At 47.4% G+C, this 16615-nt stretch overlaps 1 protein-coding gene across 1 annotated transcript; it reads left to right on the top strand.

Annotated features, from left to right (window-relative positions):
• Positions 1 to 3432: 3432 nt before the first annotated feature.
• Positions 3433 to 14861, top strand: SLC46A2 (solute carrier family 46 member 2). Its single transcript, XM_008064593.1, has 4 exons — positions 3433 to 4757; positions 6244 to 6327; positions 7041 to 7197; positions 14262 to 14861. The coding sequence occupies exons 1-4, from the start codon at positions 3629 to 3631 to the stop codon at positions 14317 to 14319; spliced, it is 1428 nt and encodes a 475-aa protein (XP_008062784.1). The 5' UTR covers positions 3433 to 3628; the 3' UTR covers positions 14320 to 14861.
• Positions 14862 to 16615: the final 1754 nt, after the last annotated feature.

Genomic DNA, 16615 nt, shown 5'->3' with positions numbered 1-16615 from the left:
TCGGCCCCTCAAGCTCTGGGTCAGATGACTTATCTCCCCAATCTCATAGCCTGGAAAATCCAAAGACTATCCCAGATTTCAACAAATCCTTGGGAGATTTGTGTTCTCATGGCCTCCTCTCCCTGCCGCTTCCTCATGGTCTCTGCTCAGCATTATATCAATCCAGAGATTAATCACAGCTTCTTCTCCAGTTTCCATCAAAATAAAAAACAAAGACTGCCACTCACACAAAACCTTTGTGACTAGGCTCTCCTAAAGAGCTGGGAAGGGAGGGGAAGGACACAGGAGGGGCTCACATGCACGTGGTACAGCAAGCTGTTTAAAAGCCACACTAGGTGTTTCTATTCATCTAAAGTCTCTTCTGACCACCCTGACACCAGGGGTTCGTGTCCTGCCTTTTCCACCCGTAGCCCCTGGTCTCACTTCCCCACACTTCTGTTCTTCTTTCCTTCCCTTCTCCCTCCTCTGTTCTCTCTCTCTAGAATATCAGACTTCCTTTCACTGACTCATGCAAAGGTTCCACCCCAGGTCTGGAACCTCCTCCACAGCTGAAACCCAGGCCTGAGGATTTCACCGTCCAGCATTGATCAAGGTTGTATTCCAAAGAAAGACTTCCTTTTCAAGAATGTTGGGGCCATCTGTTAATAAATAAAAGTATTCCTTGCATGACTGAAAAGTGCCTGGGATATACGTTCAACAAATAAACCACCTACTTCTTTTGTTCGTCTCCATTTATGCAATACAGAAATCATGTATGCAGTACAGATTATTGTTGATCAACAATAATCACATCATGACTCTGTTGTTTCTACTCCTCTCCACATTCCTATGTGGGCTGAGAGGATATTCTCAAATAAAGTTCTTGGTACCTGTCTTTCCTCCGTGACTGTAGGCTTTCAAAGACTTTCTGGTGCCAAATACTGATTCCCCAATTTACTAGCCTTCTGATCTTGTGCAAATTGCTTAAACCCTCTGGTCTCAGTTTCTCTATCTTTAAATTGGGGTGATAGATCATCTTATAGACTTCTTGGAAGGATTAAATTAATTAATTCAAGTAAAGTACTTAGTATAGAGTAAGGGCTCGTCAACCCTTACTTCTACTTTTTTTTTTCCCTCTTGTGAATTCCTTCCTAACTGGAATAGTGTGACTTTATCAATCTAAAGACAAGAGAGCTTAACCTTTGCACTTTAGTGAAGCAAGCCTTGAGCTAGAGACTAGACTCCACACTACATCTTGAAGTGGCAGGGTTGCGGTCTCAACGTGTTGGTAGCCTGGGCCACAGAGCATGGCCAGGCACTAACTCAGTTGGGGCTTGCCTTTAGAGAGGCAGGGGAGAATGGGGACGTGATGAGGATATAATCCAAACCAGAGTAGCCGAAACTAGGAAAGATACCAACTGCCCTGAGTCTAGTTCATTTCCAGGCCAGAGGAGTTAGGTCTCAAGCCTGGAGGGTCCCGATGTTGACTTGACTCCTTGACTCTAGCTCCCACTAGATCTGTCCTACATCTGACGTGACTCTCTCAGAGGCCCTTTAAATTAATTTCCCTGGTTTCACAAGAGGATGGGAAGAATGGCAATGCCACGGACCCTCCCAGGGAGGCTGCCCCCTGCTGTCTGCAGTTCTATGAATAGACAGACTCTTTGATCAAGAGGACAAAGTGGTTCATCTGGTTCAGGTTGTTTTCTAGGTCATATCTCCGTAACCCACCCATCCCTTGGAGTCTCCGCCCCTCACAGGAACAGGCTGGTCAGATTGCTTGCTGCAGCCTCTGGAAAAATAAGATTAGGAATGGAGTGGGAGAGCAAGGCTTGGGTTGGGTGAAACCAGCATCTCCCAAGGTGGGCAAGGTGAGGGGGAGGAGGAGGAGGGAAACGAGCTGCTGGGCCAGATCCGCAGGGCGCATCTTGAAGAGGGGAAACCAGGTGTGTCTTCCTCTTTACAGGGGACAGAATTGCCTGGGCCTGGACACAAGGGGGTGGGCAGTGCAGAGAGAGGGAAAGAAGAGATAGCCCACTTAAAAATTACTGAAAGGGCACATATCTACACAAAATCATCGGGGATCCATCCCCTACCCCATATACAGGTATATTATCCATGTGGCTTTTTTTGTTATTGTTTCTGAGTTGGCGTCTCACTCCGATGCCCAGGCTGAAGTGCCGTGACACACTTGCCGCCACCCCAGTGTCGATCTGCTCAACTCCGACGATCCTTTCGCCTCAGCCTTCCAAGTAGCCGGAACTACAGGCACGCACCACCATGCCCGGCTAATATTTGATTTATTGTAGAGACGAGGTCTTGCCAAGTTGCCCAGGCTGGTCTCAAACCTCCCCTGGTCTCAGGCAATCCCCTCACCTCGGCCTCCCAAAGTCCTGGGATTAGCCACTGAGCCTGGCCCCATGTGGCTTTTTAAGCTCTCCCTGGAGTCTTGAGTCTCCCTTTTTGTGTCTTTTGAGTTCCTGCTCATTATGTTCCCATAGCTGTGTCCAGTTGAGGGCCGAGGAATAGGGAGAGATCTCAGCTGTGTGTTTTAAGTTTCTAACCCTGAAGAAGGTTCTTGCTCCTTGATGCATTCTGACCCATTCAACAGCCACACCCTGGTCCTCTGCAGAAGTGTGCGCTTAAAGGAGGAAGCAGGGCCATCTGGGAAGTGAACTCAGCCCAACCTGGGAAGTGAGCGCATGGGCAGGTGGAGAGTGACCACTAAGAAACAGAAAGCGTCCTGGGCACTTTATTCAGGAGCTTACTCTAGTGACTCTACCCTTTCCAGTGGGCTTAGCTGTCTGCCAGAGAGTCCAATTTTATCATCTGGAGGGACATCTAGGGCTGGAAGGACCTTGCCCTCTCCTCCTTGGCCCTGGGGTTTGAGGCTAGAGCCCATGCCCGCCGGAGGCCCACCAACACAAAGCATATCAAGCAGAACTCTTCTCTGAGAGCTTGGAGGAGGGCCTGGGCCAAGTTGTGCCTAAGGTTTTACTTTTCTCAAAGTGCTGCTACTCAGCTCCCTACAGCACATGGGTCCCTGTTCCGTTAAAACCCCAAATGAAGCTTCACACCCCAGTACTTATCCCAGGCAGAATCCTAAGCATCCCAGCCCTCACCCAAACGGGAGAATTTGGAAACGCTCCCTGGGCTTCCTCCCAGCTGAGTCTCAGCCCCGGCCCTAGGGGAAGGTCCCCAGCGATCTGCGGGAGGTCGGGGGACGCCGGCTGTGGGGAAATTCGGCCGCGGTCAGGCGGCCGCGCGCACAGGAGCAGCGTGACGCCGCGTCCAGGGAGTGCGGGCGCCGGGAACCGGGACGCGCCCTGCGCTCCCCCGCGCTCCCTGAGTCCCTGGGCCGTCGCCAGCCCTTCGCGGCCGGCGGGGGCGAGGGCGGGGACGGAGGGCCGCCTTTTCTGACCTGAGGAGGAGTGGCCGCGGTGGAGAAGGTCACTCGGTTGCTGGACCGGCTGCTGTCACACGCGCTCCGCGCCCTGGCTCCGCTCGCCCCTGCCCTGCGCGCACCCTGGCGCACCGCGTGCACTCCCGCTCTTGGACTAAGCTCCGAACCTCCGTAGCTGCCGAAGCTGGGAGCATCTCCCCGTCGCCGCAGCCAGCAAGCTCCTCCATCCCCCATCAGAGAGGCCACATGGGCCCCGAGGTCACCTGCCCGTGGAGGGGCCACCTGCCTCGCTTCCAGGCGAGGACCTGGATCGAGCCCGTAGTGGCCTCGTCCCAGGTGGCCGCCTCCCTCTACGACGCGGGACTGCTCCTCGTGTTGAAGGCGTCCTTCGGAGCCGGAGCCTCCTCCAACCACAGCGCCAGTCCATCGCCCCGGGGGGCTCTAGAGGACCAGCAGCAGAGGGCCATCTCCAATTTCTACATCATCTACAACCTCGTGGTGGGCCTGACGCCCCTGCTGTCCGCCTATGGGCTGGGCTGGCTCAGCGACCGCTACCACCGCAAGATCTCCATCTGCGTGTCGCTGCTGGGCTTCCTGCTCTCCCGCCTGGGGCTGCTGCTCAAGGTGCTGCTGGACTGGCCGGTGGAGGTGCTGTTCGCGGCCGCGGCGCTGAACGGGCTCTGCGGCGGCTTCTCGGCCTTCTGGTCCGGAGTCATGGCGCTGGGCTCCCTGGGCTCCTCCGAGGGCCGCCGCTCGGTGCGCCTCCTCCTTATCGACCTGATCCTGGGCTTGGCGGGGTTCTGTGGGAGCATGGTGTCCGGGCATCTTTTCACGCAGATGGCGGGGCACTCCGGGCAGGGCCTGATACTGACGGCCTGCAGCGTGAGCTGTGCCTCGTTTGCCCTCCTCTACAGCCTCTTGGTGCTGAAGGTGCCCGAGTCGGTGGCCAAGCCCAGCAAGGAGCTCCCCACCGTGGACACCGTGTCTGGCATGGTGGGCACGTATCGCACCCTGGATCCTGATCAGCTGGACAAGCAGAGTGTAGTGGGGCACCCTCCATCTCCCAGGAAAGCAAAGCCCCAAAAGACTGTCATCGCCCTGCTCTTTGCAGGTGCTATCATATATGACCTGGCAGTGGTGGGCACAGTGGACGTGATGCCCCTTTTTGTGCTGAGGGAGCCTCTCAGTTGGAACCAAGTGCAGGTGGGCTATGGTATGGCTGCAGGGTACACCACCTTCATCACCAGCTTCCTGGGTGTCCTTGTCTTCTCTCATTGCTTCCGGGACACCACCATGATCATGATTGGGATGGTCTCCTTTGGGTCAGGAGCACTCCTCTTGGCTTTTGTGAAAAAGACATACATGTTCTATATTGGTGAGTCTGGCATTCTTGGGGCGGTAGGACATCGCTGGCCCTCTGTGTGATGGGGCTGACACCAGGGATGCTGTGGTCTTGGGTATCCCAGCTCAGTGCCAGGGATTGAACCTGCTACCTAGGAGGCACAAGGGAGACGCAATTATGTGCACCTGAGCTTATCTGTATTGCATTGTTAATTATCTGTATTGCTGATTGAAATGTTACAAGAGTGGTACTCAGCCGGGCTCGGTGGCTCAGCCTGTAATCCTGCGCCTTTGGGAGGCTGAGGTGAGTGGATTGCCTGAGCCCACGGGTTCGAGACCCGCCTGGGCAGCGAGACCTCATCTCTACAATAAATCAAAAAATCAGCCGGGCATGGTAGCGCATGCCTGTAATTCTGGCTACTCGGAAGGCTGAGGCGGAAGGATCGCCGGAGCCCAGCAGGTAGAGGCTGCGGTGGCCGGGAGCGGCCACTGCACTCCAGTCTGGGCGAGAGAGTGAGACTCCAACTCAAAAATAACAACAACAACAAAAAAACAAGAGTGGTACTCATGGCTCTAGGAGGTCAAGGAGGTGTGGTCAGTGGTACCTGGACTCAGAAGAGGAGGCTTCAGGATGGCCTTGAATGAAGGAGATAGGATTGAGGTCCCCCCCACTTTTAAAGGGAGAAAGCATTAAGTCAGCTGAAAAGGCTCCTTAATTAAAATTATTTGGGGCCAAGCAAGGGCTTCTGTTAAAGGCATAAACATTCTCAATAAATGTCTCCCACAAGTAATGTAATAAATCCCCTCAAGGAAGCAGAATGAAATTTCTGTCTGAGGACACAGGTCAGACAACCTCAAGCAGAAATCTCTAGACTAGTGCTCCAATAGAACTTTCTACAATGATTGAAATGGTTGATATCCATTCTGTCCAATGCAGGAGCCATTAGCCCTATGTGGCTATAGAGCCCTTGAAATGTGACTAGTGCAAGTAAAGAACGGAATTTTAAGTTTTATTTTATTTTTTTGAGTCAGAGTCTTACTCTGTCACTCAGACTTGAGCTATGATTGCAGCTATGGGGCAGCTGAGTTAGTGAGACACATTTCTGGAGGCAGTTTGCCAAAGCTCCTAGGACCATCTCTCAGAGATGTTCACTAATGTCGAGAGCAGTTATGTCTCTCCTGGGGAATGAGAAGGGCCTTGTGTCACTTTTCTCCTTTTCCCTAGACATCACTTAACTCTACTAATAAAGACACCTTCTACCATCTGTCACCATGTCAGCTGCCCCCTGCCACCTTGCAGATTGGTATGCAGCACACACAGCAGTGTCAGAGCTCAGGGAGTCAGAGACTGTTCAGGTGAAAGGGATTGCTTGCCCACAGAGAAATGACTTCTTCCAGGTCAAGCCACTTACCGATTATGCGGAGAGGGGATTTTAAGTGAGGCTTTATACTTCATTCTAATTTCCTCCTTGGTCAAGCCTGGGTTACACTGGGGAATATTTTGTGTGATCTCTTTACAGCTCGTGCTGTCATGCTGTTCGCTCTCATTCCCATCACAACCATCCGATCAGCTATGTCCAAACTCATAAAGGACTCCTCTTATGGTGAGTAAAGAAAATCTCTCCAGACTCTTCTGTCTGGGCTGTTTCAGAGGTGCTCAGCTTGAGGTTCAGAGTTGCAGAAGACACTTGAATGTTCCAGAAGCATCCTTGAATACATGAGGGACACTGGTTTCCATTCAGGGCAGGAGGGTAGAAACAGGAGGGCGGGAGAGACTCAGAAAGTCAGTCACTGAAAAGCCACAAGGAAAAGTATTACCATCCACAGGCCACAGGAATACCTAATTAGATAGAGGCAGAATTCCAGCAGGTGTTGTGGCTCATGCCTATAATCCCAGTCCTTTGAAAGGGTGAGATGGGAGAATCGCTTGAGGCCAGGAGTTTGAGACCAGCCTGGACAACATGGTGAGACACCCCCTCCCTACCCTGTGTCTAAAAACAATTAGCCAGCCTGGTAGTGTGCACCTGTAGTCCCAGCTACTCACTTGAAAATCACCTGAGCCCAGAAGTTGGGGCTGCAGTGAGCTATGATTGCACCACTGCATTCCAGCCCGAGTACCAGAGTGAGACTCTATCTCTATAAATAAGTAAATATATATCACAGAACAAAAAAGATAGAGGTAGGATTCCTAATGAATTGAGCCATGAAGGTTGGAAGAGTGAGGGGTCCCCCAAGAGTTTGCTCCCAGAGACCCAGCTGGTGAGGAATGGGGATGAGACAGCAACACATTTCTTGGTAACCTCTGTCCTTTTCACAGGAAAGATGTTCGTCATACTGCAACTGTCCCTGGCTCTGACCAGTGTGGTGACATCCACCTTGTATAATAAGATCTATCAGCTCACCATGGACAAGTTTGTGGGCACTTGTTTTGCTCTCTCCTCCTTTCTTTCCTTCCTGGCTATCATCCCAATCAGGTAAGATGGGCACAGTGTCTGCGGCTTGGGCTGAGCCCTGGTGCTTAGGTCAAGGAATGTTGGACCATTTCCAGCTCACCATCATAGAATTATCCATTTTCAGCACTTATGCAGTAGGTTCTGAGTAAATGCTCTCACAGAGAAAAAACGTCCTCTTGCTTCCCAAAACCAATAATCTGGCAATTTGGGAATTCCTCAAAATCACAAGTTAAAGACAGAGGCTTTTATTTTATTTAACCCACTAGCTCACTTCCTGGCAGTTTTGTAAAGACTATTTATGGGTGTTTCTTAGACTTCCCTGTAATCAGAGGCTGTGATTAGAAACTCTCCTGAACCACTGAGACCTCTTTTGTTTAACTCCCTTCAGGTGAAAGTCATCCTACTTCACTTCAGAGTACTATTTCTTCTCTGTGCCCTCAAAAGTATCTGTGCTCGGTGCCACTGAACTCTCCTAGCCACTGGATTGTGAGCTTTTGACAGGGCCTTGAGCAATTCTCTTGACTTCTCTGGGAGAATTATTTCATTTGTAAAATAAGACCAGTCAAGTCTGGGAAATGACAGGCAAGAGGAAGGCTGATCCCATAGAGAGGACTAGTCTAGGTCATCCACAAAATATATGGAAAGAGAGCAAGGAATAATTCTGTCTTTGACCATCCCTGTCCCACAGAAATATATTGCAAGCCACAAATACAAGACACATTAAATATTATAGTAGCCACATCTTAAAAAGAGAAAAGTGACAGGTGAAATTCATTTTCATAACATATTTGATATGTAAAAGATCATCTCAACATGTAACCAGTTTACAAAATTAATCAATGAGATCTTTTGCTTATTTTTAAGAGTCTTTGAAATCCAGTATATATATTTTTTTTCTTTTTCTTTTTTTTTTGAGTTGGAGTCTCACTCTGTCACCCAGACTGGAGTGCAGTGGCACGCTTCCGGCCACTGCAGCTTCGACCTGCTGGGCTCCGGCGATCCTTCCGCCTCAGCCTTCCAAGTAGCCAGAACTACAGGCGCGCTACCATGCCCGGCTAATTTTTTTTTATTTATTGTAGAGATGAGGTCTCGCCAAGTTGCCCAGGTGTGTCTCGAACCCGTGGGCTCAGGCAATTCACTCACCTCGGCCCCCCAAAGCGCTGGGATTACAGGCTGAGCCACCGAGCCCGGCGAAATCCAGTATATATTTTATTCTTATAGTACATCTCGATTTGGACAAGTCACATTTCAAGTTTTTAGTAGCCACATGTGGCTGGAAGTTCCCATATGGGACAGCAGAGCTTTAGACTATTAGGCCCTTTTACCCCTTCTTCTGAAGTGAGGTTCTCCCATGTTCATATCAGTGCTGCTAAAAGAGAAAGGAATTTATGTATCCGTATAATAAATACACCCACAATAAGATACAAGGGAATTAATATAGATTTGCATCTTCAAGGAAACTGCCTAGCGTACAAGAGCTCTATGTATCATTAATGGTGGTATTATAGGCAGCAGAGCAGAAAATTATGGAAGAAAGATTGAAATGGGATAGTGATAAAGGCCCTTTTGCAATTCTCACTTCACATAATAATATAGGTCTGTAAAGAGTGGAATCGTAGACATTGGAGACTACACAAGGGAGGGGGAGGGCTGGAAACTTACCTGTTGGGTACCAATGTTCACTATTTGAGTGATGGTTACATTAAAAGTCCACACTTCACCACTCTGCAATATATGTGTGTTACAAATCTGCACTTGTATTCCCTAAATAATATATAAACACTTAAAAAGAAAAAAGATACATAGGTCCTTGCCTGGATAGAAAGGTGAGCCTCCTGAGACAGGAACCATCAATCATTATGGCTCTTTGCTTGATTTCATAGTTGAGAAAAGATATGAAGATCAAACAGCTGAGAGCATTTGTACAAACAGTAGGCATGACCAGCTCTCACTGCCTAAAGCACAGCCTGAGTCAGATCTGTCCTCAACTGTCCAACCCTTAGGCCTTTTCTTATGCTCCTGCTTTCATTTGAATTCTGGCTGAGTGGGTTGGACTGACTTAGCTAGGGTGTCCTGCAATGCAAACTTCTCAGGAGTCCTGGCTCTCTGGCCAAGTTGAGTAAAAGATTGTTCATTTTGCCTGCTTGAAAATTATCTAGTTCAATTTCACTGGCAGTTGGTTAAAGTAGTCTCTTCAACCTAAACAAACAAAATCAAAAAACAACTAAAGAAAATAAGTCTTACTATTAATGTGTGTCCTAAAGACATAAACAGACAAATGAAAGTAATGAGAAAATCCAAGTAGGCACATGTGTAAACAAAGCCAAATTTTAAAATTACTGCTATCAGGATCCCACCTCCAGAGATTGACTCAGTTGATCTGTGGTGCAGACTGGGCAGAGGAAGTTTTAAAAGCTTTCCAGGTGATTCAAATGTACAACCAAGATTGAGAACCGCTGGCATAAAGGAAGTGTTTCCATTACCTTTCCTTTCCATAAAGTCACTAAAGAAATGAGATCCTGAATAATTCTTACAGCTAGAAGAGGCCAAGGTTGTACCATCAATCATTAAGTGAGAGTAACAGGAAAGACCAGTAAAGCTTTCTAACCACAGGAAGAAAAGCTACGTTCTGATGACATAAAAACGCAGGCAAGCATGGTAGAGCAGAGGAGGACTAGGTGGGCAGAGGCTGGACTGGGTCAGTCTGCATCCTCTTCCTTGATGCCAGGAGAGGTCCCTGGGCCAGAGCTGCTGTTTTCAATCCCAAGATTGAAAACCCTTCCTGGTACCAAAGTGAGAAATCTCATGCTACTGTGAGAAGCTGCCCTCTCCTGGCTGCTCTTCTTTAGATGCAACAGGGAGACGCTGAGGAAGTAATTGTGGGGTTCTGCTCATCCACATCCTTGTCCCCACACCCCCTCCAACACATATGCATTCCCCTAATGCCTCATGCTTCATAGAGAAAATAAAAACCATCAGAATAGAAGGACCTGATCTTCTTCAATCTACAAAGTTATGTTCATTTGCACGCTTCTCTCCCTCCTCCTCCTCCTCGAAACAGGGTCTCTCTTTGTTGCTCAGGCTGGAGCACAGTGTCACAATCATAGCTCATTGCAGCCTCTAAATCTTTGCTTTGAGTGATTCTTCTCCCCCCTAAAGTGCTGGCATTACAGGCATGAGCTGTAATGTTCAGTTGCTGTTGTTTTTAATGATAACAATAGCAAACACTTAAATAGCCCTTACTATGTGTCAGCCACTACATCAGAATAGTTCATATATTTTAACTAATTTAATCTTCCCAAACAATCCTCTGAGGTGATTACTACTATTATTCCCATTTTACAGATGAGGAAAAAGAGCCTCCAGGGTATTACATTAACTTGCCAAAGGGTACACAGCTAGGAAGTGGCAGAGACAGGATTTGAACTCAGGCAGTCTCTCTTATCCACTACATGTATTGCTTCTCAGAAAAGCCACCCAGTATCGGGGTGCCACTTCACCCACTTCTGTAAAGAGTTCACCTGCTGCTTGACTGTCTCTCCTGAACTCTTCTGCCAGAGCTGACATGTGATCTGCCACCCCCTCTGTCCTCCTCTTGGTAATCAGATTCTCCAAAGGCAGGTCGGCATGTGCTGTCTCAGGTTCCCACCTCCCATTCATTTTCCCGCCCATTCCAGTCTGACCTCCGACCCTCAGTTTCAGCAGAGCTGCTTTCACTAAGACTTCTGATGCTTTTTGTGTAGATGAGTCAGCCAACGCTCTCTGCTTCTCATCTCACATGAGTTCTTGGCAATCCCTAATGCTGTGGATCACTCTTTCCCTGGATAGTATGTATCACTTTCTATTATTTTAAAGATGTGGGATATAATTCAGGGTTAGGTACATAAGTGGTCATCATACAGTTGGAGTTTGGGTCTCACTTCACCTGGTTTGGGATCAGGAACACTTATGGATGTTATGTGCCTCTCCCTCTCGCCTGGCAGTGACCTGCTACTGCCAATCCCTTTCAAGTACTATTATGACAAATGTTCCATGTCCACTTACGAGTAAGAACATGTGGTACTCAGCTGTTTCTGTGATAGATCACTGAGTATGATGGTCTCTAAATCCATCCAAGTTGCTGCAAAGTCCATAATTTTGTCCTTTATGGCACTGTCACTTGCTTTATAACACCTCACTCTTCTGGTTTTTCTCATACCTCTCTGATCACTTCTGTACAAATCCCCAATGTAGGAATTATTTGGGGCTCTGCTCTGGGCTGCCTTCTCACTTTACATTCTCTCTCTAAGCAATCTAAAGTACTTCCACAAGTTAAAGTTATCATTTATACTTAGAAAATCAGGGCTGAGCACAGTGGCTCACACCTGTAATCTTAGCATTCTGGGAGGCCGAGGCAAGAGGATTGCTTGAGCCCAGGAGTTCAGGACTTGCCTGGGCAACATAGAGAGATCTCTTCTCTACAAAAAATTTAAAATTAATCAGGCATGGTGGCATGCACCTATAGTTCCAGCAACTTGGGAGGCTGAGGTGGAAGAATAGCCTGAGTCCAGGAGGTCATAACTATGGTGAGCTGTGATCATGCCACTGCCCTCCAACCTGGATGACACAGTGAGACCCTGACTTAAAAAAAAAAAAAAGAAGAAAAAGAACCTTACAAAATCAGGTTCTTGATGCCCTCCTAAAGCTGCTCTCACTTCAATTTTTCCCGTCTCCTTAAATGGCACTACCTCACCCAGGGTAGAAACCAGAGTCACCAGCATCTTCCTTCTTCATATCCCTCCATCTCCAATCCATCAGGTCTCACTCATTGATTCTACCTCCAAAATATGCCTCAAATTCATGCACTTTTTTCTCTACTGCTACTACCCCTAGTCCAAAGCACCCTGATGACTGAGTTAGCCTCTGAACCCTTCTCTACACTCCCACTCTTGTCCCCTCTTCCCTCTAGTGGCCAGAGCAATTTCCTTAAAAAGTGTTTATCAGACCTGTCATCTGCTCAATGCCCTGCACTTGGCTCTCATTGCTCTTAGGATAAGGCCCAAACAGCTTACCTTGGGCCACAAGGTGCAGCATTAGCTGGCTTGGCCATCCTCTCTAGCCTCCTATTCCTGCCACTGACCACCATCCCCCCGCCTCTGTCTTCAGCCACTTATCACCTCCCCTCCCGCCCTTCACCTTCCTCACCCACACCTAGTCGTGGTCTTCACTGAAACACCATTTTCTCAAGGAGGAGTTTTCTAACCCTTTTCAATCTAAGTTAGATCCTTCTAGTCCATGCTCCCAAAGCTGCCTATATTTTTCCTTCATAGCATGACAATTGGTGATTGTTTAGTGATGATCTGTTAACATGCTAGTCCAATAAACTGGAGGCTCCCTGAGGTATGGCTGTTTGGCTTACCACGTATCCTCTGTGTGCCCAGCAGAGACCCTAGCATAGAAGTAGTCAAAAAGCATTTGTTTGATGAATGAATGCCCTGTCAGAGTGTGTGACACCTTTTACAGTACTGACCTAGTAAGTCAGCACTGCTGACCACCCACATCTCAGAGCTGCCTGGGGCTGACCATGAAATCAGGGGCTGGCCATCACCTTGTGGCTGTGAAGGGGTCATGTGGTCCTGTGCTGACTGCTTCTAGTCTTGACCATCCAATTGCCAGCCTGGTGTGAGTTTTGAGTAAGTGCGTGCTCCTCCTGGCAGGGCCCTAGGGCTCATAGCAAGTGGAAATCAACCTGTTAGAAAGTTGCTAATGAAGCCTCCCTTAAAAGGCTTGAACTAAAGCTCCCATCCCATTTAATGTTGTGCATTCCCATCAAGAAGTGCGTGCTTAGCCGGGCTGGGTGGCTCAGCCTGTAATCCCGTGCCTTTGGGAGGCTGAAGTGAGCGGATTGCCTGAGTCCGCGGGTTCAAGACCCGCCTGGGCAGCAAGACCTCATCTCTACAATAAATTTAAAAAAAAAAAAAGAAGTGCCCTGCTCTAGCTTAGAACCTGAGGATTCTGGGCTTCACACAGATGCCAAACACAGGACCCCAGAAGTTGACAGGCATGCCAAATGTCACACAGATCCAAGACTTCAATTCAGACCTCCTAATTGCTATACATCCATTTATCTACAAATAATCTTACACAATGGACTTACGGAAGAAATAAAGGCTATGGAAAGGCAGATGATGAGAAAGGTAATTCTACTTGGGATTAGCAAGAGCTAATCTTGATCTTGAGATATACATGGGAGTTCATCATCAGGCAGAAGTGACAAGAAAAGAGATTCCAGGAAAAGGAAAATGTAGGTGCAAAGGACTCATGTTATGGGAAACAAGGAGAAGTTCTGTACCTGCAGGACTGGACCAAACCTAGAATAAGAGAAGTTCCTTTGACCCAGCCCACTCCACTCAGTGCAGTATTGATATCGTAAATGGAAACAAGCCTCCCAGTCTACCAGTGATAAAGAGACGGTAATAGAGAGACCTCCTCGACACAGATGGGGAGGAAAAGGCACACCTTTTGTTCAATTACCATTGTGCAATACACCAAAACAGTGGGAATTGCAGCAGAGAAAGAATTTAATAATCATAGCAGCCAAACGAGGAGACAGGAGGAAACCTTAAGTTCACCTCCCTAAGAGGTTTGGGGTAGGGTTTTTAAGGGGGTCTGGATGGGTGATGGGCTAAAGTGTGGCAACTGCTGATAGGCTGAGAAGTGAGGGGTAAAGTCTTGGGACAGGGAGATGAAGAAATGGAATTCCTATATTGAGTCAATTCCTTAGTGGAAGACTTCAGACCAGTTGGCAGAAGCCATTCTGTTAGAATTCATGATCTGAAAAATACCTTAAGCAAGTCTTGGGTTAAAAGGTCCAGAGAGTTTATATACAGGAACATGGAGGAGCATGTGGTCAGTGTGCTATGTGACTTGTGGTTAGTTAGTAGCTGCAGGGAAGTGGGCTGCAGTGCACCAGCACATCCTGGTCAATGCCTAACCTAATTCTGCCTAAACCCTGGCTTGTAATTCTCATTAACCCTGTGAGGATGGTTTCACATTTACCCCATTGCAGCTATTCTCTTGTAATTGTCTGTGGTGAATTCTTACAGCATCGTGGCCTATAAACAAGTCCCATGGTCACAATATGGAGATATCACAGAGAAATGAAGGTGCTGACCTGCAGGAGCTGAAAACATCAGCCATGGCCTGGCTCCCAGGAGACAAAAGAAGGGACCAGGGAACTGGTGAATAAAGCAACTCACTGCCCAAGAAACTCAAGTTCCAGCCAGAACTGGCCTCAGAATGACCTGCTCTGGCTCAGGGGTCCTTGGTGGGTGGAAAAAAGCACATTCCTGGTGATGGAAAACTTTCTCAGCTTTAAGATGCCCCTATTATGCAGGGGTTAGGTTCCACAGGCAGCAGAGCATGAACTCAAGGGTTATATGCAGACTGCACACAGCCATCCCAAACCCTGTAAAACCCCAGGTACAGAGAGCCAGCCAGCCCCCTTTCTTCTAGGGTTGAGAGCTCCAAGGCATGGCTAACTAGTTGCCTGGGTGCTGTGCTAGAAGTCCCACAGAAGAGCTCAAGCCAAAGCATGCATTTTCAACACCCTGAGGAAGATGTGGAAGGAATGTTTTGTAAGAACTGCCATCTGTTTTATACAAACAACAATATCATTTAAATTACAATAAAGCCTTGAAAAAAGTTAGCTTTCTTTCCTGAGGCCTCCTTAGTTGTGAACACTTATAAGGGAGAGCAATGGAGCTCAGGCCCTTGACTTCTGGCTAGCATTGTTGTTATTGTTGCTTTTAAGAAGCAAATATCAAAAGACTTTCTTCAATGGAATATTCAATTGAATACTTTCAGTCAACAATACTTCCCAACGTGGGAAATGTGAAAGAAGAGGAGATACATTAAGAAGATTCTCCTGATAAAATCAACATTCATAGCAGGAATGTGTGAATCATTCTTTCCTAGGTCAGATTCCTTCTATAACTACAGACACAACATTCACATACTGGGTAAAACACAAAGCTAAAGAATGCATTGAAAACTCAGGGCATTTGGGCTCAGAAAGTTTTATCTCTAATCCTCTTGTAGGAAATGAACACAACTTGACATCTGCTAGGTCCCAGCACCATGCTCAACCTCTCCAACCAACCTCACCAAAATGCTTGTTCCTCTTGACTCCTTGCCTTCCATTCTAGCCCCTTATCTCCCCAACCTTAATGAACCTAATCATTCCTGCTTCTGGAGAGTCAGCTCTTAATGTTTAGAGAAATTCCCTTATTTGTCCACACTGATCTCACTATAAATTTGTGGTTTTTAACCTGAGATGGGCTCTCAAAGCCCAAGTATTGGTTCCTTCTCAACCCCACCTGTCACCAGGGTAGCAGCTTCAAACCTTTTCAGGTCTTCTTGGGTCACCATTTCTTCTAATAGATGTTTTAACTCCGTTGGTCTTGGACGGGCAGCATCAGCATCACCTGGGAACCTGTTAGAAATGAAAAGTCTGGGCTCCCACCCAAATCAAACTCTAGGAGTGGGTACCCAACAGTTGGTGTTTGGCAAGCTCTCAAGTTTAAGAACCACCATTCTTACCTATGGAGCCTGAGATTTTCTCCTTAAGAACATTCCCTGAGTCCTCCTCCTTTCCCTGCATCCTTAATTTTTGAGGCCCTGAAGCCCGTTCTTGTTCTCTTCCCAAGTCCACTGGTCTATGCCAATGGACTCCAGAACTACATTTTCAGCAGTCTAGTCAACATCCACCTGGATTTCCCCAAACATAAATGCAGACCAAATTATTCTTCTCCCACCAACCACCTAAGCCTACTCCATCTTTTGTATTTCTCTCATGATTGATTTCAGTTAATGGTATCGTATCCAGCTTCCAAGCTGGAAATCTCCAAGCCATCTCTGACCTTTCCCCTTCCTACAGAAATCTCTTAACTCCAGCTGTTCATTTTTACCTCCCTCACTGTATTGCTTCTTGCTACGCCCTTTGCAGTCTAGTCTCAACTCTTTCCCAGTCCTTTAGTCTGACCACAATCCTTTAAAAAAAGGAAAAAAAGAAGGTATATCCTGCTTTAAAAAAAAAAATCAACAACTGGCAAAGCATACAGGAAGGATTATTATTCTTAAGATTTAAGTTGGCCATATTTTAACAAGTAACAGAAAGTCTTTCCAAAGGGGCTTTCATACCGTGAGTGCCCACCAGACACTTATATTCTTTATATATCTTAATGCTAGTCCTATCGGTAACCCTATGGGAAAGGCTTGTCTTCATTTCGAAGATCACAGTACTAAGTGTTCAGAGATGTGACCTGCCTAAAGTCACATAGCTAGTAAGTAAAAACACTGAGATTTGATCCCAAATCTCTCTCTCTCTTATTCCACCTTGCTGCCTCATTTTTTATGGCTGCAGTCTTAAGATTAACAACGTCTATCAGTATGTCAAGTT

The sequence above is a fragment of the Carlito syrichta genome, unplaced genomic scaffold (genome assembly GCF_000164805.1).
Source record: "Carlito syrichta isolate Samal-C Ts95f unplaced genomic scaffold, Tarsius_syrichta-2.0.1 Scaffold307755, whole genome shotgun sequence".
Classification (NCBI taxonomy): domain Eukaryota; kingdom Metazoa; phylum Chordata; class Mammalia; order Primates; family Tarsiidae; genus Carlito; species Carlito syrichta.
The sequence above is the reverse complement of the archived record's forward strand: the minus strand, read 5'-3'. Positions and strand labels throughout refer to the sequence as shown.